This window comes from Leucopleurus acutus (assembly GCF_964270905.1).
Source record: "Leucopleurus acutus genome assembly, chromosome: 18".
Lineage (NCBI taxonomy): Eukaryota > Metazoa > Chordata > Mammalia > Artiodactyla > Delphinidae > Leucopleurus > Leucopleurus acutus.
Genome location: NC_139160.1, coordinates 35,224,689 through 35,244,713, shown reverse-complemented (window position 1 = coordinate 35,244,713; position 20,025 = coordinate 35,224,689). Strand labels below are relative to the sequence as shown.

Here is a 20,025-nt window from a genome sequence, read left to right as displayed (position 1 = left end):
CTTTGGTTCCAATAGCTTTTCTCTCAAATGAAATAATGTGTTGGGTATTTCAGAAGCATTGTACTCTTTGGAGAAGTTATTTACCACCTTAAATTAATAAATTAAAAAAGAAACATTTTAGTATTTGTCCATTTATATATGACCATTTATAAATTTTATTTTATATTATATATGGCCATATATATTTTTATATAAATGTACTAATTTATAGATAAATGTATAAATGTATATATATGTATATATGTATATAAATGTATAAATCAGTTAATTTATATACATATTATATTATATTATGTTAATATATTATATCATATAATTATATTATATATTATATTATATATTATATATAATATATTATATATATTAAGTTATATACATATTACATATACATTTATATGTAAATATATAAATTAGTTAATTTATCTATAAATTAAAGTTTATATCTAAATTTTACATGTAATGTATATACCCATAAATTTATCAATAAATTAAACAATTACAATATTAATGTTTCACCAAAAATGATTTATTGATATATATAGACTCGAGTGAGTTGTTTCCATTAATATACCTCATACTGATTTTCTTATGCCCTCTATTCATTGACAACATTGAGATCCCTCAAATCTAACTTTATTCCTGGACATATTCAGTCTTCCATAGATGATTCATCAAGCAATGTAGCTCCTGCCTTGAATTCCACATCTTCATCCAAATTACTAAATTATTCTCATGGCCACATATTTCATGTTGTCACTATCCAGGTCTATGCTTCATGTGAAATCTGAAGTCCCAACATATTCTTCAACTAGAATTTTCTAAATTTTAATTCCTATAATTCCTTTACCTCACTACAACTCTTCCAAAAGGACTAAAAAATAATTAAAATATTTATGTCAGCTACTTATTGGACTCAGATTGTTCAAAACAAAAATTATTTTCTTCCCTCTAGTTTCCTGCATTGTCCACTTTGTAGAACAACAACAAAAAAATCCATTCATTTGCCCACCCAGAATTGTAGGAATCTTCTTGTGCCTCTCTCTTTTACAATTAAAACTTCAATTAATGGACAATTGTGACATTTTATTTTCCATGTGCTTTCTTTTCCTTCTGCCCCTTTTCTTAGTAATAGTTCTTCAGTAGAACTATTGTTTTAGCCTTTTAATATGGCTATCTATTTTTAGTTTCATCCACCTTTTCTCTAATCCATCTTATATACTGTAACAGAAAAATTTTCTAAAGTTTGAATCTTGTCAGCTAGATTCATTGCTTCAAAGTCACCATAAGTTAAATCCAAAGTTTTTAATATAATCTAGAAGAATTCTGGCTGTCTGGTCATGGTCTATAGCTCTGGTCAGATCACCTGACCAGTCTACTCAGGCATAGTCATGCTAATTTACTTGATATTTTTTCTTCTAATTAACAATTGTACACACTGATGCTGGTCTGAACTTATATTAAAACCCTTTTGAAGCTTTCTTTTTCTGTACCTTTAAAAATCCTTTTTAATATATATATTTAGTATAGCACTAGTTAAATTTCTATAATTACTTATCTGTTAATTTTTTATTACTAGTTTTTACTCTGTGGAAAAAAGGAGTTTTCTATACATCTTTGTATATCAAGAAGCTGGCATATCATCTGGAAAAGAATAACTAATTCAAAATAGTCTTCATTGAGTGAGAGACTATTTAGTTTCTTCTTAAGGTACATTTGGCTCAGAGTATATACCTTAAGTGTTCAAAATAGAGATTAATTTATATCTTAAGGGCAGCCTAATTGACACTGCTGCTAGGGGTCAAGCTGAGTCAACTATAGGTTAAGATCTGTTGTCTTATGGAAGAGAGGCTAGATGACTTTAGATATAATGTATTTCTTGCCCTCTCTAATCATATTCCAATGAAAAAAATGAGATAAGCAGCAATTTAAGTGACAATGGTGACATTTTTCTATAGTTTACTCTAGAACTTAAGTTTTCAAATGCCATATCCAGTTTTCTTCCCACTGTAACATGAAACTGTGAGTGTCAACATATTAGAATAAGGCAAACAATATTAATTTAGAGAAATACATGCTGTACAAAATTATCAGTATTTACAGATCATACATATTTTCAGTGTGTAGAATTATAAAGGCCAAAATTTTTTCTGGAGTTCATTCATGAATAAGAATCCAAATGTTTACCATACTTGGAGAAAAGTTGGTATGAGGCAAATAAAATAATGTGAAAATATAGGAGTAAGAACAGATACAAGTGAGTCTTCAACTTTAGATAAGATTTCAAACAGATGTGTCAATTTTAAGAAAGAAAAAATTACATTCAGAAATAATTTTAAACTACCCATGACATTTTTCACAGAACTAGAACAAATAATCCTAAAATTTACATGGAACCATAAAAGACCCAGAATTGCCAAAGCAAGCCTGAGGAAAAAGAACAAAGCAGAAGGCATAACCTCCTAGACTTCCGACATTACTACAAAGCTACAGTAATCTATATGGTAAGGTATTGGCACAAAAACGGACATATGAATCAATGGTACAGAATAGAAAGCCCAGAAATAAGCCCACACACCTGTGGTCAATTAATCTTTGAAAAAGAAGGCAAGAATATACAATGGTAAAAAGACAGTCTCTTCATCAAGTGGTGTCAGAAAAGTTACACAGCCACATGTAAATCAATGAATTTCGAACACACCCTCAAACTATACACAAAAATAAACTTGAAATAGCTTAAAGACTTAAACATAAGACATGACACCATAAAAGAAAACATGGAAGAGAACACAGAAGAGATCATGGGCAAAATATTCTCTGAAATTGTACTAATGTTTTATTAGGTCAGTGTCCCAAGGCAATAGAAATAAAAACAAAAATAAACAAATGGGACTTAATCAAAATTACAAGTGTTTGCACAGCAAAGGAAACCATAAAAGAAACAAAAAGACAACCTACAGACTGGGAGAAAATATTTGCAAACCATGTAACTGACAAGGGCTTAATTTCCAAAATATACAAACACACAACTCAACAACAAAAAAAAACAGTGCAATTGAATAATGGGTAGAAGATCTAAATAGACATTTCTCCAAAAAAAGAAATACAGATGGCCAAAAGACATGTGAAAATATGCTTAACATCAGTAATTATTAGAGAAATGCAAATCAAAATTACAATGATGTATTACCTCACGCCAGTCAGAATGGTTATGATTAAAAATATACAAATAACAAATGCTGGAGAGGGAGTGGAGAAAAGGGAACACTTGTACACTGTTTGTGGGAATATAACTTGGTGTAGCAACTATGGAAAACAGTATGGAGGTTCCCCACAAAACTAAAAATAGAGCCACCATATGATCCAGCAATCACACTGTTGGGCTTATATCCAGACAAACTTATAATTCAAAAAGATACATGCACCCCTATGTTCATAGCACCATCATTCACTATAGCCAAGACATGGAAACAACCTAGATGTCCATTGAGAGAGGAATTGATAAAGGTGTGGTAGATATATACAATGGAATATTACTCAGCCATAAAAAAGAATGAAATAATGCCACTTGCAGCAGCATGGGATGTAAGTAGAGATTATCATACTAAGTGAAGTAAGTCAGAAAGAGAAAGACAAATATTATATGATACCACTTATATGTGGAATCTAAAATATGACACAAATGAAACTATCTATGAAACAGAAACAGACTCACAGACATAGAGAACAACTTGTGGTTGCCAAGGGGGAGATGGGTAGGGGAGGGATTGAGTGGGAGTTTGGGGTTAGCACATGCAAACTATTATATATAGAATGGATAAACAACAAGGTCCTACTCTATAACACAGGGAACTATATTCAATATCCTGTGATAAATCATAGTGAAAAGAATATAAAAAAGAATATATATATATGTGTGTGTGTGTGTGCATGTGTGTGTGTATAAGTGAATCACTTTGCTGTAGAGCAGAAGTTGACACAACATTGTAAATCAACTACACTTCAATTTAAAAAAAAGAAATAATTTTAAGTTGTGCTCTTTGATAGGCTCTTTAATAATACATATTTAATTTTACAATTGAAAAAGTATTCTTCTAATAAGAAATATATTTAAAAGTCACAGGCCATTATTAAGGAGAATAATTACAGGTAAATATTTTATATATGTTAGGACAAGAAATAAAGTGAAGAATGAGCTCTCTTTTCTCTGTGGGAGAATATGTTTAGTGGTGCTTCCAAACCATCTGGTAAAATACAAAGAAGAATCAGAGATGAGAACAGCATAGCATTTCCTTTCTGTGTCCTTAAGGTAAAGCTGTGAATTGTACTGCTGTTCCTCTAGTATTAACAATGGAGATGGTTCCCACTGTCTCAAGATAAAAGTCCTTGTGGTCACACAGCAAGAACTTCTGAGCTTTCTTTGCAGAAACGCTTGTATAAAACTATTCAGGTTTCTCTGGGCTTCCCTGGTGGCGCAGTAGTTGAGAGTCTGCCTGCCGATGCAGGGGACGCGAGGATCCCACATGCCGTGGAGCGGCTAGGCCCGTGAGCCATGGCCACTGAGCCTACGCGTCCGGAGCCTGTGCTCCGCAACAGGAGAGGCCACAACAGTGAGAGGCCCGCGTACCGCAAACAAACAAACAAACAAAAATTATTCAGGCTTCTCATCTGCTGCTAAGAAGAAGACAGCAAAAAACTTAATGTGAATATTTCATTATCATGTTCTGCAAGGCAAATATCAATAGATGATTCCTTGAACCATGTATAAAATTCAAGAGATGTGTTACTTCAATACATGATTCAAGGCAAATTAGAAGCAAATTTCTATTCAAAATATGAATAATCAACAAAATGGATGTTTATCTGACTTATAGCACTTAAATGTTAAAAAGAAATATACCATACAGTTGAGTTTCTTTGACTCATCATAACATATTTTTTCATTCAGTCATAAGTATTCAATGAGCTGTTGTTTATTCTTTTTTTATGGCATAAAGTATTACTCAATATGGCTATTGTAAAAATGTTTTATCTATTTCCCATTAATCTATATATTGTGACCTTGATAGCACACTATTTTGATTAAAGTAGCTTCATAATACATCTGGGATCAGTAAGTGTTAGTACTCAAATTTCTTAGCTTTTCTCAAATTTGTTTTGTCTCTTTCTAGTTCCTTTGAATTTTTTAATGGATTTTAGAATGAGCCTGTCAATTTGTACAAAAAAAAAGCATACATATATTTTCTTGGGGGATGTGTACTATCAATAGATCAATTTGGGAAGAACTGACATCTCAATAATAGTAAGTTTTCTGACCCATGAACATAATATATCTTTCCATTATTTAGGTCTTTAATTACTATCAGCCTGATTTTATTGTTTTGAGCTTATGAGTTTTTCACATCTTTTGTCATAGGTATTCATAAGTATTTCATACTTTATTGATGTTACTATGAATACATTATTTTTGTAATTTCAATTACTAATTGTTCCTTGATGGTATATAAAAATACAATTGAATATTGTATATTGATTCTATATCCTGCATTGTGAAAAACTCTTTTTTATAGATTCCATAATTTTTTTCTAATAAACAATTCTGTCTGCAAACAAAAACCATATTGTTTATTTCTATATAGATGATCAATTCCTGTACAAATGAAAAATTTTCTTTTTCCTTTCCAATATAGATGCCTTTTATTTCTTTTTTTTTCTTCTATTGAACTGACTGGCATCTCCAATACCACGTTGAACAAAAGTGGTGAGAGAAGACATCCTTATTTTGTTCCAGATCTTAGAGGAAACACATTTAATCTTTCAACATTATGATGTTGGCTCTAGGTTTTTTATAGGCTCTCTTTATCAGATTTATATTCTTTTCTCTGAGATATACTTTATCTAATATTAATACATCCATTCAGCTTTCTTTTGTTTAGTCTTAGCATGCTATGTATCTTTTCCATCTTTTTCTTTTTAACCATTTTTTAAATATTTAAAGTATTTATTGTAAGCAAAATATACTTGGGTCTGGCTTTTTATACAAGTTGATAATCTTTGTCTTTAAATTATGGATGTATAGAGCTGCTACTTTAATATAATTCTTGATATAGTAAGGTTTCAGATTATAATTGTGCTGTGCGTTTTCTATTTGTCCCATCTTTGCTCCTGTTTTCTTTTTTTTTAGATTAATTGAATATTTTTTATGAGAGCATTTAATTTTTGTTGTATTACTAGCTACTTATCATTGTTTTGTTAATTTAGTGGTTGCTTTAGGATTTCTAACATACTTCTGAGACTACCTTCAAATGATATACCACTTCACATTTAGTATAAGAACCTTGAAAAATGATGCTTTCATTTCTTCCCTTGAGTCTTAATGCTGTAGGAGTCATGCGTATATCTTATGCATGTGATAAAAACCTCAAATTATAGTGTTTTTTGTTTGTTTGTTTAACCACCATTTGTCTTCCAAATGTTCCAGATTTATATAATCAAGAATAACCTTAAATGTTTACACATGTAGTTACCATTTCAGGTGGTTTTCATTCCTTTCTGCCAACTGGTGTCATTTTCCTTGTGCCTGAAGGACTTTAAAATTTCTTATAGAGCATGTCTCCTGCTGACGAATTGTTGCAACTATTCTATGCCAGAAAAAGTTTGTAATATCACTCTCACGTTGAAAAACATTTTGGGTATATAAAGGACTTCATATGGGCAGGGTTTTTTTATAGTGCTAAAAAGATGTTGTTCCACCTATCACTTGCATCTTTTTCAATGAAAAATGATCCATTATTCTTATTTTTATCCCTCTCTGCATAACATGTGTTTTCTCTGGAAACTCTGATATTTTTTCTATTTATCGTTCATTTTGAGAATTTGATTAAAATGTGACTTATGGTAGTTTTCATGTTTCTTGTGTTTAGAATTCATTAAGATTATTGAATCTATGGGTTTATACTTTTCAAAAAATTTGAAATCTTTCTGCCATTATTTCATTTTTAATTTATTTTTATTTCTTATACAGCAGGTTCTTATCAGTTATCTATTTTATACATATGAGTGTATATATGTCCATCCCAATCTCCCAATTCATCCCATCACCACCACCCCTCCCCCCACATCCCCCCCTCGGTGTCCATATATTTTTCCTCTACCTCTGTGTCTATATTTCTGCCACAAACTTGTTCATCTGTACCATTTTTCTAGATTCCACATATATGAGTTAGTATACGATATTTGTTTTTCTCTTTCTGACTTACTCCACTATGCATGACAGTCTCTAGGTCCATCCACATCTCTACAAATGACCTAATTTCGTTTCTTTTTATGGCTGAAAAATATTCCATTGAATATATATACCACACCTTCTTTATCCATTCGTCTGTTGATGGGAATTTAGATGCCTCCGTGACCTGGCTATTGTAAATAGTGCTGCAGTGAACATTGGGGGGCATGTGTCTTTTTGAATTATGGTTTTCTCTGGGTATATGTCCAGTAGCGAGATTGCTGGGTCATATAGTAATTCTATTTCTAGTTTCTTAAGGAACGCCCATACTGTTCTCCATAGTGGCTGTATCAATTTACATTCCCACCAACAATGCAAGAGGGTTCCCTTTTCTCCACACCATCTCCAGCATTTGTTGTTTGTACATTTTCTGATGATGCCCATTCTAACTGGTATGAGATGATACCTCATTGTGATTTGCATTTCTCTAATATTAGTGATGTTGAGCATCTTTTCATGTGCCTCTTGGCCATCTGTATATCTTCTTTGGAGAAATGTCTATTTAGGTCTTCAGCCCATTTTTTGATGGGGTTGCTTGTTGTTTTAATATTGAGCTGCATGAGTGGTTTATATATTTTGGAGATTAACCCTTTGTCTGTTGATTCATTTGCAAATATTTTCTCCCACTCTGAGTGTTGTCTTTTTATCTTGTTTATAGTTCCCTTTGTTGTGCAAAAGCTTTTAAGTTTCTATAGGTCCCATTTGTTTATTTTTATTTCCATTACTCTAGGAGGTGGATCAAAAAAGACCTTGCTGTGATTTATGTCAAAGGCTGTTCTTCCTATGTTTTCCTCAAAGAGTTTTATAGTGTGCGGTCATACCTTTAGGTCTTTAATCCATTTGAGTTTATTTTTGTGTATGGTGTTAGGGAGTGTTCTAATTTCATTCTTTTACAGGTAGCTGTCCAGTTTTCCCAGCACCACTTATTGAAAAGACAGTCTTTTCTCCAATGTATATCCTTGCCTCTTTTGTCATATATTAGTTGACCATACATGCATGGATTTATCTCTGGGCTTTCTATCCAGTTCCATTGATCTATATTTCTGTTTTTGTGCCAGTACCATATTGTCTTGATTACTGTAGCTTTGTACTGTAGTCTAAAGTCAGGGGGTCTGATTCCTCCAGCTCCGTTTTTTTTTTTTTTCCATCAAGATTGTTTGGCTTTCTGGGGTCTTTTGTGTCTCCATACAAATTTTAAGATTTTTTTGTTCTAGTTCTGCAAAAAATGCCATTGGTAATTTGATAGGGATTGCGTTGAATCTGTAAAATGCTTTGGCTAGTATAGTCATTTTCACAATATTGACTTTTCCAATCCAAGACCATGCTATATCTCTCCATCTGTTTGTGTCATCTTTGATTTCTTTCATCAGTGTTTTATAGTTTTATAGTTTTCTGAGTACAGGCCTTTTACCTCCTTAGGTAGGTTTATTCCTAGGTATTTTATTCTTTGTGTTGCAATGGTGAATGGGATTGTTTAACTAATTTTTCCTTCTGATCTTTCATTGTTAGTGTATAGGAATGCAAGAGATTTCTGTGCATTAGTTTTGTATCCTGCAACTTTACCAAATTCATTGATTAGCTCTAGTAATTTTCTGGTGGCATCATTAGGACTCTCTCTGTATAGTATCATGTCATCTGCAAACAGTGACAGTTTTACTTCTTCTTTTCCAATTTGTATTCATTTTCTTTCTTTTTCTTCTCTGATTGCAGTGGCTAGGACTTCCAGAACCATGTTGAATAAGAGTGGCAAGAGTGGACATCCTTGTCTTGTTCCTGATCTTAGAGGAAATAGTTTCAGTTTTTCACCATTGAGAATGATGTTTGCTGTGGGTTTGTTGTATATGGCCTTTATTATGTTGAGGTAGGTTCCCTCTATGCCCACTTTCTGGAGAGTTTTCATCAAAAATGGATGTAGAATTTTGTCTAAAGCTTTTTCTGCATCTATTGAGACTATCATATGGTTTTTATCCTTCAGTTTGTTAATATGGTGTATCACATTGATTGTATATATTGAAGAATCCTTGTCCTCTTTGTCTCCTGTAATAATCTTTATTTTAAGGTCTATTTTATCTGATATGAGAATTGTTACTCCAGCTTTCTTTTGATTTGAATTTGCATGGAATAACTTTTTCCATCCCCTCACTTTCAGTCTGTATGTGTCCCTAGGTCTGAAGTGAGTTTCTTGTAGACAGCATATATACGGGTCTTATTTTTGTATCCATTCAATGAGCCTGGGTCTTTTGGTTGGAGCATTTAATCCATTCACATTTAAGGTGATTATCAATATGTATGTTCCGATTACCATTTTCTTATATTATCTTGTGTTTGTTTTTGTAGGTCCTTTTCTTCTCTTGTGTTTTCCACTTAGAGAAGTTCCTTTCGTCTTTGTTGTAGAGCTGGTTTGGTGGTGCTGAATTCTCTTAGCTTTTGCTGGTCTGTAAAGCTTTTGATTTCTCCACCTAATCTGAATGAGATCCTTGCTGGGTAGAGTAATCTTGGTTACAGTTTCTTCCCTTTAAATATATCATGTCACTCCCTTCTGGCTTGTAGTTTCTGCTGAGAAATCAGCTGTTAACCTTATGGGAGTTACCTTGTATGTTATTTGTCATTTTTCCCTTCTTGCTTTTAATAATTTTTCTTTTTCTTTAATTTTTGTCAGTTTGATTACTATGTATCTCAGCATTTTAATCCTTGGGTTTATCCTGCCTGGGACTCTCTGCACTTCCTGGACTTAGGTAGCAATTTCCTTTCCCATGTTAGTGAAGTTTTTGACTATAATCTCTTCAAATATTTTCTCAGGTCCTTTCTCTCTCTCTTCTCCTTCTGGGACTCCTATAAGGTGAATGGTGTTGCGTTTAATGTTGTCCCAGTGGTCTCTTAAGCTGTCTTTCTTTGTTTTCATTCTTTTTTCTTTATTCTGTTCTGCAGCAGTGAATTCCACCTTTCTGTTTTCCAGGTCAGTTATCCATCCTTCTGCCTCAGTTTTTCTGCTATTGATTGCTTCTAGTGTATTTTTCTTTGCAGTTACTGTATTGTTCATCTCAGTTTTTTTGTTCTGTAATTCTTCTAGATCTTTGTTAAACATTTCTTGCATCTTCTTGATCTTTGTCTCCATTCTTTCTCTGAGGTCCTGGATCATCTTCACTAGCATTATTCTGAATTCTTTTTCTGGATGGTTGCCTATCTCCAATTCATTTAATTGCTTTTCTGGGGTTTATCTTGTTCCTTCATCTGGTACATAGTTCTTTGCCTTTTCATTTTACCTATCGTTCTGTTAATGTGGTTTTCATTCCACAGGCTGCAGGATTGTAGTTTTTCTTGCTTCTTCTGTCTGGCCTCTGGTGGATGAAGCTATCTAAGAGGCTTGTGCAAGCTTCCTAATTGGAGGGATTGGTGGTGGGTAGAGCTGGGTGTTGCTCTGGTGGGCCAAGCTCAGTATAATAAGAATCTACTAAAGAAATAAACCAAACCAAATCACATACTTTATTGTAGATACAAATAGATTTTGGCATTCACCTCTTGAAGAACTATAAAATAGTTGTATTGTATTCTCCCTTCCTTTGTAGTATAAACTCTCGCAATTTTCTGATCCCATTTTTAAAGTTTTTCTGTCATATTTCAGCCAAGATGAAAATGCTGATTTACATGGGTAAACATCTAGCAATATCAGTAAGAAAAAAGGAGTCCAAATGATCTACCAAGATACAGTGTCACAAACAAGTATGATAGGAAATTAAACTGAATGATTTTCTTTGAGAAATTATCAGAGTTGGACTAAGGCTGCCTAGGCAATGGGAAAAGCTGAATTTAGAATTAACATCAACTGATTCCACTCTTTACTATTATTGATGACCCTCAGATTACTTTTAAGTACCATTTCTGTGACATGATCTTCAGCCAAAATGATCTGTCTCATTTGCTTACCATTCAAAATGACATTTTCCTGGGATACTAAAATCATAGTACACATTTTCTCTGGTCAAGTTAAACTTTGTTATGCTTTCATAAGTACTTAGATCAATCTGTTTTCAAGTCCTGGCCAGAAAAGTCAGCAAAGGTAGTTAGCATCAAACCTATATTGTTCAATAGATTTTCTTTTCTTTTTTTTTTTGCTGTACGCGGGCCTCTCACTGTTGTGGCCTCTCCCGTTGTGAAGCACAGGCTCCGCACGTGCAGGCTCAGCAGCCATGGCTCACGGGCCTAGCCGCTCTGTGGCATGTGTGATCTTCCCGGACCGGGGCACAAACCCATGTCCCCTGCAACAGCAGGCAGACTCTCACCCACTGTGCCACCAGGGAAGCCCTTCTTTTTTTTAATCTATACTTGACTTATAAGATTTTGAAATATTTAATTCTGCTCAGATTATCTGTGTCTATATAGGATGTTTTCTTCAAAGTTTTGAATAACCTTATCTTAAATGCAGAAAGGTAAATTAATTATTATCTGGTCTAATCTAATATGTAAATTCCAGAGCATTTGTTTTTACACTACTACAAAAATACCTACAGTTATTTTGGATGTTAAAATAAATCAAAAGAGACTCATTACTATAAGACTCTGTTTAAAATGTTGTCATTTTCATGTTCAGAAACTTGACATAACTCTAAAATACCCTGCAGGTCTAAGTTTTCTGTAAATTCTATAAGAGCTCTTGGTCAAAAACAATGAAATTTGAATTAACATGTACTTGTTAGAAGCATATCATCCTCCAGATACACAAATTATCTTTTGACACTTAGGAAAAATAAACCAATGAAATAAATATCTGATCAATAGTATATTTTGTATTAACCAAATTTTGGATAGGGAGGATTTCTTTATTATTTTTAAATTATTTAAAGTAGTACCTTAAAGTGGTTAATGATATAGTTTACAAAGTATTCATTAGCAATTTATCAAAGAAAGCCAGAATATGGTTCTTCAATTAGTGTAGAGGTTTTATTGTTTGTTATAATTAAGAGTTCTATTTATTTCATCTTGCATTTATTGGGTTGGCCAAAGGGTCTGTTTAGGTTTTTCCACAAGATGTTACAGAAAAACTAGAATGAACTTCTTGGCTAACCCAATATACTCACATCTTTCTCTCAGATAGCTGTGGAGTTTTGTGTACCTGAAAATCCAACCTAGTGATCTTATTACCTTTTCTTTTATGATCTTCTTAGTTTGCCTGAAGCAAATTTGCTCAGAGGGGAGGGCACCTGGAAATTGTGGACCTCTTTGCAAACAATATATAATATTGGTAAACCCATCCTAAATTAAGTAAAAAAAAAAAAAACTTTCGCCAAACAAGCTATTGTCTTTTGCTAGTTCTGACTTAAATGCTAATAGGCTATATAATACCCAAGCCTAGAATAAATTAGTAAGGAAGACGTAAAATTGAGTAAAATCACTCTATACACTTTTTCACTAAGAAATTGAGGTCATAGGGAAAATATGAACATTATTTTAATTTAGTGTCCATAGAAGAATAGTTTGAGAACTACTTTCCTGAAGAAATAGCCCTTTGCCATTTTTTAAATTTTTCTTTTTTCTTTTGACTGAAGCAAGGCTGCTTTCTTTTTATTCTAAACAAATACGACCATGTGATTCTAATGGTATATGCTCTCTGTCTGTGACACTTCTCTTTATCAATTGTTCTGAACTTCAGAAGGAGAGTTTCTATCATCATGCTCTCTTTTGGATTCCAAATTTAAATAATTTTTCCCTATCTAGGTTATTTCCTCATACTTTTGTTTAATTAAAAAGTAAAATACACTGAATGAACCATAATTCAGGAAATAACTGAATGTTTTTTAACTTGGGCCAAGTCCTCCTTGACTGATCCTTCTCAGGCATTGTCCATCACTATCATTTTAAAGAATGTATTTAAACATTCAGACACAAGCATAATTTCCACCAGAGGAACAAGAGAACTGCCTCAGCATAATCTTGGTTGGAGCCTCTTTTCTTCTGTTTTGTTTGTTTAAACAGAGGTAAAGAAGAGTTGGCAAAATCACCTGGAATATGGTGTCAGGAGTCAGAGTGCGAGGATTAAAAATCTAGCTGTACTACTTACAATCCTGTGGTTTGGAGCAACTTAATTACCTGTCTATATCTCAGTTTTCTCATAATCATAAAATGATTATGTAATCATTTTAACAAAGGGATCCATAATTGTACCAGAATCATAGGGCTGTTCTGAGTATTAAATTCCACAATATAAATATTCAGCTTGATATCTGGAAGACAGCAAGCTCTTAATCAATGTCACCCATTATGATTATGACAAATATGTATTCACTCAGTGATATTTATTGAGTAACTACATGCTCTATGATAGGGATAAAATAATGAGCAAAACAGAAACATCTTGTCCACTGGGCAATTGTAGTTAAAGACAAACAGAAAAGGAAACATGGATATTAATATATGGCTACAGTAAGAAATTGAAGACAGAGAACACTTACTCTAAGAACATAAAATAAGGGGATAAAATAAATTTAAAAATTTTTAAATGATTTTTCCTGGGGGATCAATGAACACTTCTTTAAGAAAGGTACAGAACTTTTATTCACAACATCTCAGTAATGAATAAGAATGAATACAGAAAAGGGTGGATTGAGGGAAGGAGAACCACTATGTAATAAGGAAAGGAATTAATTTTGTGAGGCCTAAAGGCAGAGAAAAATGGTAAAGAAGAATGTTGCCTGTGGAAGACAGGGGAGAATGGTGGGGTTGTGATGAGTGAAGGGCCTGGATGGCAGACAAGAGTCAGCTCTTTCAGGGCCTAATTGACCAGGAGATAGAGTGTGGTCAGAGTGGTGGAAATGCTTTGAAAAATAAAAGGAGAGCCAGGATATGGGGAAAAACTTTAGATTTTTATCTTATAAATTTTCATTGACTCTGGTGTGGAGAAAGAATTACAGGTGGCAAAATCAATGAGGAAAGAGGATGCAGATGGCAGTTGCAGAAGTTGAGTTGAAAGATGACAGTATTTTAAAATTAGGTGTGGACAATGGATATGGAGAGATGTGAGGCAGACATAGGGGAGGACATTTTTGAAGGAAAAGTGACAGGGCTTGGTGGAATATTGAAAATCAGGGGAAAGAGAATTCTGGTAAATATGATCCTGGATTTCTGGCTTGTACAACCTAATGTATGGCGAGCTATTCTCTGAGATAGAGAAGAAGAAAATTGAGCAAGAGAGAAGGGAGATTATGAGCTCAATTTTGTGTGTGCTGTATTTATATTGTATCTGTGATATCTACCAGAAAGGTCAAGTGGATGTGTGAGACCTGAGTTCATGGGGGAAGTGGGGGGAGAGGGGGTTGTGGGTGTGGGGAGGCAGAGTCTAGGTTTTGAGATGCAGCTCTGAAATACAGTTTATGGGTGGTAACTGAAACCATGGAAATAGATGCCTGCACTCTGTGAGAACTGAGAAAACTAAAAAAGCAAGTAGTTAAACACGACATCTTTTCTCCTACTCACATCACTATAAACTGCAAGAATAGAAATATTTCTCTTTGGTTTCTTAGTTTACTACATATAGAATTTTGGACAAAAAATATGCATATCAAAAATATATAGTGATCTGAATGGCTAGGAAATGATACACTCTCTAAAAATTACATTCAGACAGTAAAGTAGAAAAAATAGATGATTAATAGCATAGGGCAAGAGCCTATTACTGTAAGAGTTAGGATTCTTAATGGTGTCATGGTTAAGGTAGTAGAATACTGAGATTTGTTTATGTGTGTCTGGTGGAGTGGGATAAGATAAAGGCTGGGTTTCAGCAGTAATTCAGTTTACTACTGTCTTATTGCTACCTTTATGTTTCAACTCCATGATAATTTGACCTTTCCAGAATTCTGAGATTAAGAGCAGCTTTCTGCTGAGCAACTTCCATCTGCTGTTTGAACAACAAATAAAACCAACTGAGCTACTTATGCTTATCTAAAACAATGTTCTTAACTAGTATGAGACCAAATGAATAAAGAGAAGATCAGAAAATGAAGGAAGAGAAAAAGAGCCAACTCTTTTTTATACGTGAAGATTAATTTAGCATAATGGTCAGAATTGATGAAACAAAATGTTAAATATCAAATGTGATATCACAGAACGGTGATACAGTAATGACCCAAGTAATCAAAATGATCATGCAGGTTTATATACTTCATGTGTTCATTGGTCATTATGAACGATATGTAGATTTCCTGCATGGATTATGATAGAAACCAAAGTAAATCCACATTACTGAATTATTTTACATATTGTTTTCCATTCCATACTTAACTTTGGAAATGCTGTCCTTTCTGGGAAATGAACATTATTCTTACTGCATATTATAATAATATATATTGATAATAGCTTATTGTTTAGTTTAGTAGCATGTTGTCAATCAATCATGAGCACAGAACCAGTAGTCTATGAATGTTTAGGAACATATAAAGTCCGTGAGAATACTATCAGTGTTGACTGATTTGTCCAGTGAGAAATTAAAATTTAACTAAAGGATTTAAGCATGAATAAGAATTTTAAAATAAAATTAGACCTGATTTTCAATATTTTACACATGCAAGCCCTCATTGGAAACCCTCATTCCAAAAGTAAATATGACTTGGGGTGGCACTTGGCTTATTTTCAGAATTCTTTCCATTTACAACCCTTTGTGTGTATAAACACTGATGTATATTCAAAAGTAAGGGATTGGAAGTTAAATCTGATGGATATTTCATCCCTAACTGAGGTTATTAGTTATTAGTTTTATTTTTAAATTTATTATATTTTCTATTTCCAAATTGTCCAATTTACATGAAAGTCTTCTGAAATTACTCATGCCAAGTATGCCTTATTTACTTAAAACTGTAGTTTTATAAAGAAAAATTTTTTAATTATTAAACATTATTAAACATTAATATTTCCAGAAATCAGATATTTGAGCTGATTTGAAGACTCAAAACTGAAAGAAAAAGATTCAAAACTGAAACTAAAACTGAAACTGAAAAAAAAAGACTCAAGACTGAAAAACAAATCTATTTATTCCCTGAACTGTCTGAGACACAAAAATATCAATAGTAATTAGTAAATCTTTAACCTAACTGGTTTTCTTTTAAATATATAAGGTGAATTGCTAAATGTTTATGAATGATTTCCTAAAACTAAAAAATTACATTTCCTCAACTAAAGGAGGTAAAGCCCAACATATTTTATTTTTAAAAACGATCTAAAACTATAGGTCACTAGTGAATACATAAATCAAATAACTTCATAGTATTAATAGTACCCCAAATTATAATCATTTTGGTAAATTATCTTAATTGATTGAATAATAGATAAATTTATATTTAATCGCCTATATATGGAAAAAACTTTCTCATACTCGAAAATTGCAAATTAAATTTCTTTGTCTTTAAAATCATAATGTTACATATTGTCATCACATATTAGATTATGTTCAAGGCTCTTAAAATTCAAATCCACATAATCCATACAATTGAAATTTTTTAAGTATAATTTTTGTATCTTTAACTTCACATTTGTCAACATAATTGGAGACCACCTATGGTATTATTTTGTTTTATGTGTTCTTTTTGTGACTTAACTTTATAAAAAGTTGATTCAATCAAGCAAAAGTTTAAAACATTGCTTCTGTTTCTAATTTTTATTTTTACTGAAAGGTAAATTTTATTAAAATTTCATTATTATTTTCCTATATCTCTCCTGTATTTCTTCTTCAATAATATATTCTGATATATGAATTTAAATGCAAATCTTTTCGTATCATCACTATGCGCCAAAAGTAGTAATGATCTAGTGTAGAATGAATCAATTCTTTGAAAATGTCAAACTCAGAAGGAGGTTATGTGTGCAAATGTTTTCTATAAGTCTTGAAAGTAGAAGAACTGTGCTCAAAGAAGTGTAATATTAGATATAAACAAGAAATAAATGTTGACCTGCTCACTAAGAATACACAGTTCCATACCGAGACAATGAATCAGGACAGAAAAGTGAAAAGGGCATTAGCAAGAGTTTAATTCTAAGACTTTAAACAAAGCAAAGGTGTTCATGAAGTAGGATAAAAAGGGAAGTTAGGATAGAGAATAGTAACACTGTCCTTCATGGGGAAAAAAAGAGAGAAGATAATCTTGCTGTCTGGTGGCCTACTGTCCACCTCATTACTCCTGGAATATAGATTCAAGCCACAGGGATCCTAGGTAACCTGCCAAGTCAGTTTCTAGGCCAGTATATGAGATGCATTTGAATGGTGTTTAAAGGAAGTTCCTCCTCATATCAAATAACTGGGAGACTGATGTATGTAATTTAATGACAGAAGATGACAGAAGAATACTACAACCTCAGAAATATGAGAACCACTCTACATGGAGAGTTATCAAAATGCATATATATTCAATATGTGATTAAGCTCCGAAAACTTGGGGAAAGAAAAGCAATATGCATGAGCCAATAGAAACTAAGGAGGAAACTTTTAATGAGGTTGCAATTTGAGTAATAAAAACCGGGTTGGCATCTCTTAACCAAAATTTTCAACTTGAAACGTTTTAGACTTAGTAACTACCCAGAGTGCACAGGGTGGGGGGAAACGAGTGGAAATTGAGGAATGCTTGGATGTCCCATGGGGACTTACTGTACCTGTGTCCACATCCTTCACCTGTTGCCTGGCTCGAGTTGGCCGGTTCCACTTTGAGCTCTTGCAAGACAAGTCCTTTTTCGTGTGGTCCAGGAAAGTCCATGCCTGGCACCTCCTCCTCTTCTAGGGACTCCACGTAGAAGAGAGTCCTGGCCGGCTGGTGGGTGCCCTGCCCGGGCGCCCCTTGCTGCAGTCTCGTGGCCACTGGCAGCAGGGTGCCATTCAGTGGGTTGAAGGAAGAGGAGGAAGAGGACGGGGAGGCAGAAGAAGAAGAGGAGGAAGAAGAGGAAGGCTTCTTCCAGAAAGTGCTCACGCTGCCCTTCTCTTGGCTTTTGAGCAGGCGGCTCTGGCTGGGTCCCCAGTGCTCGAAGCTGCTGCTGCTGTCTTCTTGCAGGCAGCTGCCCCCGACCGGAGCGCCGGGGGACTGCGACGGGTGGCTGAAGAGTTTCCAGCGGAGTCGCAGGATGTGCTTCACATCAAAATCTTTTCGCCCAGAGCCTGACATGCTTGACGCAAGGAAGGCAAAGGGGATTCAGCGGATGCAGGAGTAGACGGGTCAGCGGGTGAGGGAGGCCAACGGAGCCCGGGGTTGGAGGAGGGGGAGGGAAGCGCCCTCTGCACCCTGGCAACAGACGGGACCAGGCGGCTGCGCGCCCTGCCAGGCGACGAGCGGAGCGCGGACAGCAGAGCCGCGCGGCTCAGCGGCGGTCAGGTCCGCGGGACCCGCGCGTGGTGAGCTCAACGGCCGGGAGCAGAGGAAGGAGCTGGATGCAGAGGGCTGAGAATCCCCGATCTCCTTGCGGGGTCCCCGTGGTTACCGCGCGGGGAGGGACGACCCTGATGCTGGAGATGGGCGAAGGAGAGAGGTCTGCGCGCTCCGAAGCTTCGGAGGCAGCGACAGCTGAATACACCTCCCTGGCAAGCACCGGTGGCAGAGCCTCAGTGGAGAAGCTGTCGGCTCCCCTATCCTTGCAGCTTAGAGTTCAGTGCCTGGGGAGCGCAGAGAGAAAGATCCCCAAGTCGCGAAGAAGCGCACCCCTCTCCCCTCTGCCTTCTCGTTGCACCTGCGCTCCTGTCACTGGTCTCTCGGATGATGCTCTGAGAGCTTGCGGGTACCTCTGAGAAAGTCAAATGCCTTCTGCAAGGCGAGAAGGGGTGGTTTTATCTAGTCAGTTTGTAAAAGAGAAAAAAAAATCTATTCCAGAAAATATAGGAAGGCAAAAAGAAAAGCCCGCGCCGGTAAAGCTGTCAAGGTCCTCACAGTACAATTTTCTCTCTGCCTCAGCGCCTCCTCCTCCAGCGTCAGTGACGCAGATGTGCACTGGGGCCTATACGGAGAGATGGAGGGAGGGAGGGAAGGCTTCAATCTTCTTTATGCAAGTGTGTCTGCTGCTCTTATTGTCCCCTTGCGTGGGTCCTGTCACCTTTGTTCATTCTCTTTCCTCACTACATTACTATGTAGCAATAAAAGTAAAGCAAACAGGCAATATGCTTTAGCATCAGTAGACACCAAACATGAATCATGGCAGCGTAAACTTAACAGGCTGCCATCGGTTTTCAGGTTGCAGGTTAATGGCTTGAATTATTTAATAAGCCACATCCTTTAACCTTTAGCCTTAGTTTCCCTGTAGTGAGAAGAAAGAAAGGAGGACGTTGGCGTCAAAGTGTGATGATGCCACCATTCTGACAATTACATTGTGATTCTGCCATTAATGCACTCAGGCAGTGCTTCACCCTGGGGGCCAGAGGCACGCAGTAGAAATCTGAAGATGGGCATCTTAGCGGAGGGGACGAGTTTTGCAAAATCAGTGTATTTGGTGCGTCGCCTTAGAATGAAAGCTGTTCTGTAAACCAAGAAGTGTAATAAAATAAAATAAAATTTCAAGGCATAACCTTCTAGTACATAAATCATGATATAAAATGTATGGAAGAATTTAGGCAATAAATGAGTATATCCAAAGGCTACTATTCTGCAAAAATCTCTTGTTTGAAGAAGGAAAGATGTGTTTTTCCTTATATTTAGAATGATGAGGATTATGATCCCTTTCTAGCTATGACTACTTAGAAATTTTTCAGCTTTTCCTTTAATGAGCAATTAAAATAGAACCCAGGCACC

The 20,025-nt window shown here is 35.0% G+C and overlaps 1 protein-coding gene across 2 annotated transcripts in view; it reads right to left on the bottom strand.

Annotated features, from left to right (window-relative positions):
• Nucleotides 1–18,414, bottom strand: part of KLHL1 (kelch like family member 1) — a gene marked incomplete at both ends in the record, with an annotated part of 371,340 nt that extends 352,926 nt beyond the window's left edge. For both annotated transcript variants that reach the window (XM_082859184.1, XM_082859185.1), the window contains one exon: nucleotides 17,912–18,414. In XM_082859184.1, coding sequence (XP_082715310.1) covers nucleotides 17,912–18,414 — 503 coding nt within the window. The remainder of the gene's footprint in view (nucleotides 1–17,911) is intronic.
• Nucleotides 18,415–20,025: the final 1,611 nt, after the last annotated feature.